General features: G+C 33.3%; 1 protein-coding gene across 1 annotated transcript; it reads left to right on the plus strand.

Moving 5' to 3' along the window:
• The first annotated feature begins 535 nt into the window (after positions 1 to 535).
• LOC133031286 (uncharacterized) lies at positions 536 to 2,891 on the plus strand. Its single transcript, XM_061104763.1, has 2 exons — positions 536 to 1,604; positions 1,714 to 2,891. Exons 1-2 carry the CDS (start codon positions 536 to 538, stop codon positions 2,889 to 2,891), a joined length of 2,247 nt encoding a protein of 748 aa, XP_060960746.1.
• The last annotated feature ends 7,000 nt before the right edge of the window (positions 2,892 to 9,891 follow it).

The following is a 9,891-nucleotide window of genomic DNA, read 5'->3' on the forward strand; positions in this document are numbered from 1 at the left end:
ATCTTAAGAAGTCCGGTAAGTAAATGAAATTAAAAACATATGCTATTTATGCTTTAAAATATCCATATATATATATATATACTAGACAAAAATTACGTGCAAGACACGTATATTAAGTTTTATGTTAGCTGTTATAATATAATTAAGAATGATTTAATGAATGATGATATAATTTAATTTATTATTATAATTTAATTAAATTTTTTTAATAAAGTAATTAACTCAAGAAAAACTTATTTTAATTATTGCGTGAAGTAATTTTTATGTATATTTAAATAATTTAAATGATAGTGTTACAATCTAAAAGTAAATACTAATTGCAATATGTTAGTTCTAATGATTTAATATAACTATCTAACACTTGAAGAAATCATAATAATGTACTTGTAAATTGATCATGAATTATTGTAAAAATAATAAATAATAATAAATGGAATTTTACGCATTGCTATCTTAAAGTCTTGTCTTTTGACATGTTGGTAAAGTTCTCTAAAGTTTTTTAAGGTTGTCTTCAAGATCTTGTCTTTTGGTCATCATGGCATCGAGCAGTCACGTGGATTTCGATTTGAATGAGCAGTACGCTCAGATTAGTTTGGAGGATGAGGAAGCGGGTGTTCTGATTGGGGGAGATGATGAGGGTGATGAGACGACTTTTGACGATCGGTGGTGTTTGGTGAGGAAGTTTCTGACGGGTCGACCGGTGGACTTTGATGCAATGCGCCACTTAATGGCTTCACTTTGGCAGCCAGGTAAGGGTGTTTTTATCAAGGAGTTGGGTACGAATCGTTATCTTTTTCAGTTTTTCCATGAGTTGGATGTCCAAACCGTTATAGATGGTAGCCCTTGGACGTTCAATCGAAGCCCTCTTGTTTTTCATCGTCTCAATAAGGGGGAAGACCCTAAGGAAGTGGCGCTTCACAAGCTTGATTTCTGGGTTCAGATTCATGACTTGAAATCTGGATACATGTTGGAAAAGGTGGTTCGGAGTGCGGGAGCTTACATAGGTACGTATGTTAAATCGGATCCTAAGAATTTTAATGGTCTTTGGAGAGAATACTTGCGTGTTCGTACTACGGTGGATATCGAAAAGCCATTAAAGAGGAGGATGAAGCTTTGCAAGGAGAATGGGGATTGGATTTGGGCGAATTTCAAATATGAACATCTTCCTACCTTTTGCTTTGTTTGTGGAATCATTGGGCATGCGGATAGATTTTCTCCTAAACGCTTTGATCAACCTATGGATCAATTGGTCAAACCGTATGGTGCGGCGCTACGGGCGGATCTGAAGAAGAAAAACTACCTCGTTGGTGCTAAGTGGCTTCGGAGTGGGGCCGAGGAGGGTGGTGCGGCGGCTGGCTGTGGTGGTGGGGGGCGTGTGACTGAAGATCTTCATGGAGTTAAGGCTATCCCAAAGATCATGGATGTTGATTGTGTTGACCATATTGGTGATCATGATCCCATGACTTTAGGGAAGAGTAAAAAGAAAGAAATAATTAAGGAAAGTGGGAGGGAGATTATGCAATCGGCTATAGATGGAAACTCTGAATTTATGGAAAGTGATGATGATGCAAATATTGAGGAAGATTTGGTTGTGTTAATGGAAAGTAAGAGGAGGCGTACTGGGCGTGTGGGCCTTGAAGCTCACGTGGAGGGGGGTCGACTAAGGCTATTGGTGGGGATGTTGGTGTTAATGTGTCAAAAAACGATTCACAGGTGGGCCATGGTGTACATGCCCACCCATCATCATGAGTATTATTTACTGGAATTGCCATGGGCTTGGGAACCCGTGGGCTCAACAATTCTTGAAGGATCTTGTGGTCCAAAAGAAGCCCAGTTACTTGTTTTTGTGTGAAACTCTTGCTAAAAAAGATATTGTTGAAAGAATTCGTGTGGCGATTGGTTTTGAAGGAGCCTTGGCGGTGGACTGTCAAGGGAGAAGTGGGGGTGTTGCCTTGTTGTGGAGAGAAGAGGAGGATGTTCGGGTGCTAGAGTATGGGTTGTCCTATATTGATGTAGTTGTTTGTGGTAGTGACCAAGGGCATTGGCGGTTGACGGGAATATATGGTGAGCCGAATAGATCATTACGAAAAAGAACATGGGACCTTATAAGGGAGCTAAAAAACAAGTCAAGTTTGCCTTGGTGTATCATAGGCGACCTTAATAATGTTACTTCTCAAGAGGACAAGAAAGGTGGTCATCCTTATCCACGGTGGTTAGTTGATGGGTTCAATGATACATTGATGGATTGTGGTTTACATGATCTTGAGCTTTATGGTTATCCATACACTTGGGAGCGAAGTAGAGGTACTCCGGATTGGGTGGAGGTGCGCATTGATCGGGCGATGGTGACTCAATCATGGTTAGATTTTTTCCCTTTGGCTAAGCTCTTTAATTTAGAGGTGTCTACTTCGGATCACACTCCTTTACACTTAGTTTTGATTAATGAAGTGGTGGTTGCTAAGAGACATGTTTTTCGATTTGAAAATTCATGGTTGAAAGAACCTTTGTTTTTTGAGATTGTTAAAATTTGTTGGGATAATGGTGAGCCGAGGGGTGTTATGGAGAAGATCAAGTGTTGTGGTGATGTTTTATGGCATTGGGGAAAAGATTATTCGGGGAATTTTCCTAAGAGAATAAAAGATTGTAAGCTTGAGCTTCAAAAGTGGAAGCGGGGCCGTGATGGGGTGTCGGTTGAGAACTACAAGAATGCTTCAGCCAACTTGAATAGTGTGTTGTTGCAACGTGAGATTTTTTGGAAGCAGCGAAGCAAGCAACTTTGGTTGCGTGAAGGGGATAGTAACTCTAAGTATTTCCATGCCTCAGCTACTTCTAGAAGACGTCGAAACTCCATTCAAAAGCTTAAAGACTCAGATGGTGTTTGGGTGGATTGAAAAGGGCGTCTCCCTTCGGTCATGGTGGACTACTTCTCCACGTTGTTTACTGCCTCAGCTGTCTCGGGCCACGAGGTGCTTCAGTGTGTACCTTCGGCGGTTACTAATGACCATAACAATCGGTTGTTAGAACCGATTTCTGATGAGGAGATTCGTCGAGCTCTCTTTCAAATGCATCCAGATAAATCTCCGGGTCCTGATGGCATGACGCCGGGTTTTTACCAAAAATGTTGGAGCACTGTAAGTAATGATATTATCACTCTTGTTAAGAATTTCTTTGTTGTTGGTTCTTTTCCAAGAGAGTTAAATCATACTAATATTGTGCTTATTCCTAAGAAAAAACATCCGGAGTCTATGACTGATTTGCGCCCTATATATCTTTGTAATGTGCTTTATAAAATTATTTCGAAAGTGTTAGCCAACCGATTTAAGGAAGTTTTGCCTGTGGTGATCTCAAGTCATCAAAGTGCTTTCCTTCCGGGTCGCTTGATTTCTGATAATATTATGGTTGCTTTTGAGATTATGCACTATTTGAAGAGAAAGAGAGTAGGGAAGGAGGGATTCATGGCTATTAAACTTGATATGAGTAAGGCATACGATCGAGTTGAGTGGAGTTTTATTGAGAACATGTTGCTTCGTATGGGTTTTGCTCAACATTGGGTTCAGTTGATCATGTTTTGTGTGACTACGGTGTCGTATGATTTTACTCATGGTGGCCATTCTATGGGGCCGATTATTCCGTCAAGAGGGTTGCGTCAAGGTGATCCATTGTCTCCTTACTTGTTTTTGATCTGTGCCGAGGGTCTTTCTTTGTTGTTGAAGCACTATGAGAGGCATCATTGGTTAACTGGTTGTCGTGTTGCTCGGGGTGCTCCTATGGTTTCTCACATGCTTTTTGCAGATGACAGCTATGTTTTTTGCAAGGCCAATGATAACGAAGCTCAAAGTGTGTTGCGGCTTTTACACAGCTATGAGCTTGCTTCAGGTCAACAGGTAAATTTTGCTAAATCCTCTGTTTTCTTTAGCAAGAATGTTACCTCGCCTGTGCGTGATCATTTGTGTGGTTTGATGCGTTTAAATGCCGCCTCTGATGATAGCTTCTATTTGGGTCTTCCTTGTATTATGGGGAGAAACAAAAATGCTATTCTTGGCTTCTTGAAGGAAAAAATGAAAAAGAAGATATTTGGTTGGGAGACTAAGTTCTTGTCTAAAGCTGGTAAAGAAGTGTTGATAAAGTCTGTGGCTCAAGCGCTTCCTAATTATGCAATGAGTGTTTTTCTCCTAACTCAAGAAATTTGCACAAGCCTTGAGGGGATGATGGCGAAGTTTTGGTGGAAATCCCAATCTAATTCAACTAGTAGAGGCGTGAGTTGGGCTAGTTGGAAGAAGCTTTCTCAACATAAACACTATGGTGGTCTTGGTTTTCGTGATCTTCGGGACTACAATCTCTCATTTTTGGGAAAGCAAGGTTGGCGCCTGCTTACTATGGAGGACACTCTCGTGGCGAGAATCTATAAGGCTAGATATTACCCACAAGGATCGTTTCTTAATGCTGAATTGGGTTCTAATCCAAGCTTTATTTGGAGAAGTATTTGGGCAGCTCAAGAGCTTGTAAGGGCCGGTGCAAGAAGGGCTATTTCAAGTGGTTCTTCGGTTAGTATCTTACTTGATCCTTGGCTTCCAAATGATTCTAATCCATATGTCTTGACAAGTAATCCTGGTTTAGTTGATCAAAATGTTTCGAGTCTGATGGTTGTTGGGGAAAGAACTTGGGATATTGATCTTCTTAATGATATGTTTGAGGAGAGAGATATTCAGTTGATTCGAAGCATCCAATTATCTACTTCTCGGACTATAGATGGGTGGTTTTGGAGCATGGAGTCCTCGGGCTTTTATTCAGTTAAAAGTGCTTACAAGTTCCTTCAATCTTCAAGTGGGAATTGGTTATTTTTGCAAGATGAGAATTGTTGGAAGCATCTATGGCAGCTGCCCATTCCTCCCAAAGTTCATCACTTTCTTTGGCGTGCTTGCTCTGGTTGCCTCCCAACTAAGGTACAACTTCACTCTAAACATGTAAATGTAGATCTCTTGTGTCCTTTTTGCAATATACATATGGAGACTATTGTACATGTGTTGTTGGATTGCCCATTCTCTCAATCTTGTTGGGCTCTTTCGGCAGTGAACCAGTCGGCTCCGGGTTCTAGTGCCGAGTTTAGTAGTTGGTTTTTTGAGCTGCTAGCTGATGGCCGTGAGGAGGTTAGTGTAGAGGCTGCAATGGTGTGTTGGAGTATTTGGCATGCTCGCAACGAAGTGCAATGGAACCATAAGTCTCGGTCTGCTTTGGAAGTAGTGAAGTCGGGAAAACATGTCCTTGGCCAATGGAAAATTACTAAATTTGAATCACCTAATGCTTTATTTGCTATGGGGGATATCTCAAAAAGTAATTGTTGGCGTAAACCTGATGAGTATACGGTCAAGGTGAATGTCGATGGTGCGACTTTTGAAGCTCACAAAAAGTTTGGTTTTGGTTGTGTTGCTCGTGATCACCATGGTAAGCTTATTGAAGCTATTTCTGAGAGTCGTTGGGGTTGTGTTTCTGCAGAAATAGCTGAGGTCATTGGCATTAAGGAGGCGCTTAGTTGGATAAAGCGCAAGGGATGGGATAGGGTGGTTGTTGAGTTTGACGCTTTAGTTGTTGTTCAAGCAATTAATAGCTCAGTGCATATGCCATCCCAGTTTGGTTTGTTGGTTGAGGACTGTCGTACTATTGTTGCTAGTTTGAATAATGTCCTTATTTCTTATGTTAATCGATCTGCAAATAGGGCTGCCCATTGTGTTGCTAGGGGGTCTTATTTATTGTCAGGTTGTATTTTTAATGAGCTAAATGCTCCGCTTTCTTTGTGTGACATTGTTAAGGCTGATGCCTGTTAATTTTTAATGACACTCCTTTATTCAAAAAAAAAAATAAAAATAAATAAATAATAATAAAAAAAAAGTTTTAGAATACACTACTTAAATTGTGAAAAGTCTTAAAAAATGTAAGAGAGGTTTGCTGGAAGGATTTCCAATTAAAATAGTGGCAAAAAGAGAGTTAGAAAATTTTTGAGTGATACATAATTAATTTAGTACATCGATTAATCTTTAAATGTGTAACCAAATTAAATTCTAAAATCTAAAATAACTAATCAAGAAACAAAATACTGATACAAATAATTGATCAAATATCCAAACTAAAGTTAACAATGCAAATGTTATAGATTTTGTTGTCACAAAATATTTTGTAGAAAAATCCAAGTACTTCCAATGATACATGTTCCAAATATCATATACTATTTTTTTTTTATTTGAATTTTCAATTAATAAGTTATCAAATATCATAAAATATCTTATTTTACTTTCAAATTACATTTAAATAGAAAACTACTATGAAAATCGTACTTTAAAAAATTTGAGATATTTTCACACTTTATAATTTCAATTTTTTTTTTTTTAAAAAAATCAAATAAATAAATAACTTACAATGACTTTATAGTTTCAATTATTATTATTATTTTCTATCATAAAAATAAATTAAAGAATAATACGATTTAAACATAAACACATCTCATAACACACATGGCTTAAAACTAAGTACATTGCCATAAAGAACCATCCGACATTGATATACCAAATTACATCCAATTCCAAGTACAATAATATAATATGCTGCCATAAAGATTATATTTGGCTGTTTCAAAACTTTTATTGGAAAGAAAAATATGAATATATGAACAACAATTTGAATTAATCTTATAATTTTAATTTTAATCAATATATGAATAATAATTTGAATTAATCTTATAATCTTAACTTTAATCAAATAGAATTTATAAAAGACGCATAAATAATCAAATAGGGTTAGAAATACGGTAATTAAAGAAAATCTAGAACCCTATTTTTTTTTTTTTTGATTTAATGAGATTTACTTTATTTTTATTTTATTATATATAAATAAAAAGTGACCCATGAATTTCTTAGAAATACTGTAATTAAAGAAAATCTAGAACCCTATTTTTTTTTGTTGGATTTAATGAAATTTATTTTATTTTTATTTTATTATATATAAATAAAAATTGACCCATGAATTAATTTCTCAAAAACCAAGAATTCTGTTATATAGGCACACTTTATATAAAATAGATATATATATATATATATATATATATGGATGATTTCTTAATGGGTAATACCCATTAATGGGTACTAAAAAAATTGATGAGGTGGCAATTTAGTGACTTGTTAGAGTAGGTTACCAACAAGTTTTTTTTTTTTTTTTAAAAAAAAGTATATTTCCTTTTTTAATTATAGAGAATGATGATTTTGAGAAATTATTTTTAGAAATTAACTTATTTTACTTAATAAAAAATAAAAATATTTAATCACAAATTATAAAATTATAAAACTATTATTACAACAAAAAATCATACTTTTAGTCACAACAAAACTTGTGACTAAAAGTAAAAAAGTTGTAATTAATTATAAATTGTCATTTCTACGTTGTGACTAAAAAGTTCATGGCTAAAAGTATTAGTTACAAAAATCACAATTTGTTGTGACTAATAGTGACAACTTATAATTAAATACTATGTTTAGTCACAAGTAACTTTTTTGTTGCGATTAAAAGTCACATTTAGTCACAAATTTTTTTTATTGTGACTAAAAAGTTGTCACTAAAGATGGTCTTTTTTGTAGTGATATTGTATTTGTGATTTCGTTGTTGGCTAAAAATTGAGTCAGCAAACATCATATTTTATGAGAGTGAAAAAAGTTAGCTACTAATGTCAAACTCTATGAAACCAAATAAGAAAAGTTAAATAAAAAAGTAAAAGACATTTGTTGCTATTACAAATATCCAATGTACGATGATCCAAATTTTATAGCACTACCACTTTATTTTATTCCTCTCTTTTGTACTTTTTTTTATATAGATAAATTCTCTTTTTTATAGTTTAACTAATGCAATAATTAATATAGATTAACAAATAATGATGTAAGACTAACCAGCCCAAAAATTACAAACTCTTAAAATTTTCATTTAATACAAGAATTACTTAATTATAAAAATAAGGAAGAAAAAAAAATTGTTTTCCTATCTTATAAAACAAAATTAATTATAATATTATTATGGAAACTTAAATTTCTAAAATTTAAACTAAAAAATTATAAGAAAAATATGTTATTACAATATAGGCTAAATAATTAATTATAATTAATATTTTTTTATATTGATAAATTATTATGTATTTTATAATATATGTTATGCCTTTTCAAAAAAAAAATATATATATTTTAGCATGGAAATATTTGTTGTAGTGAGGTTTAAAGGTGTAATTAAGTTTTTAAATTACCATAATTAAATTGTAAAGTATTAATGTATTAATGTATATATGGAATGAGGACAAAAATAGAAAGAATAGATATAAAAAATGACTTCCATGTCATCAGGTAATAAGTTAAAATAAAAAATATTTAATTTAAAATTTTAATTAATAGCTATAAATTTCAACCATTAGATTTGATCCAATGGCTAATAATTGAATATCCATTCATGGGTAATACCCATTAAGAGCATGCCCATATACAGTAGAACCTCTATCCAAGAATACACTTGTGACCAAGTAAATTATATTCTAATTGAGAGGTTATAACTAAATAGAGTTATACTAGAAAAAAAAATTAAAAAACCAAAAAATATCAACGTAACAATAATAACAATAAATAATCATTAATACTATACCATAATAGAAATATTTTAGAGTAAATATAATATTCATACATGTATTATAATTTAAAATAAAATTATTAATTTTACATAAATAAATTTACAAAATACATATATATATTTTATTAAGATGTAATTATTCTTATATAGAGGTATACTTTGGTAATACAGTTGAGACTTGATTTTTTTGTAACAAATTAGAGGTTATTCTTGAATAGAGTATTCTTAAATAGAGGTTCTACTGTATATATATATATATATGAATACTCATATACCTAATTAACCAAAAAACGAATGAAGAGAAAAGTGTCTTAATGAGAACATCTATACATCTCTTTTGACGTTGCATATATTTTGGAAAATAAATCGTTGCATTTTTGTTTACAACTTTATGGTTGTTACCAATTTAAACTTAGGAAGGCATATATATAAATGTAATATGAAGGGAACAAATATTAGTGTTGTTGTTTCCCCTCAATCATGCATAAAAGGAGAAAAACACTTATTTTGGTCTTTCGATGACGATACACAAGAAACTCTAAACTCGTATTTTGTGTTTGGATTGTTAAATCTTGACAATGTACATAAACACCGAATTTTGCTCCTTAATCTTGTCACAAACAACAAAAACCATCACAATCATATGCTTGTTTTTCTGGCTACACTAGACATTCTTTGCTTGCTTAATGGTGTTACACATGGGGCCTAACACTCCTTCTTGGTATGTTCTTGAGATACTTAGAATATATGAATGTCCCCCAAAAAGCAATGAGAATATTATATCATATATCATTTTGTACGAGTTGTCGATCTTATAACAAAAAAAATCAAACACTTCGATATTCTTACTCTTATTACCTTATAAGTTTATTTGACAAATTAGATGGTCAACATAGATATTAATTTCTTCAAACAATAGCTAAATTGTTCACACTTGAAAAACATGCAGGAAAATGTCTTATTCATATTGAAAACTAATAAATTCGTCGAATTCAAATTGAAACTCTTGAGCATATATACTTCTGCTAGATATAAAATCGATATTGTGCTCTTTACTTGCGAATAATGATCAAGGGTTTCAAATTTTTTTCTTTGATGCCACAACTTTCATTCCCTGATAGATAATACGTACAAAAACTAGTTGGACCACATATTGTAAAGGATTTACTTGATCACTATACATGTACATGCTACTAATTCCAATAATGTGAATTTGTCTATAGTATTATAATTTGTATA

The sequence above is a fragment of the Cannabis sativa genome, chromosome 9 (genome assembly GCF_029168945.1).
Source record: "Cannabis sativa cultivar Pink pepper isolate KNU-18-1 chromosome 9, ASM2916894v1, whole genome shotgun sequence".
NCBI classification, from domain to species: Eukaryota; Viridiplantae; Streptophyta; class Magnoliopsida; order Rosales; family Cannabaceae; genus Cannabis; species Cannabis sativa.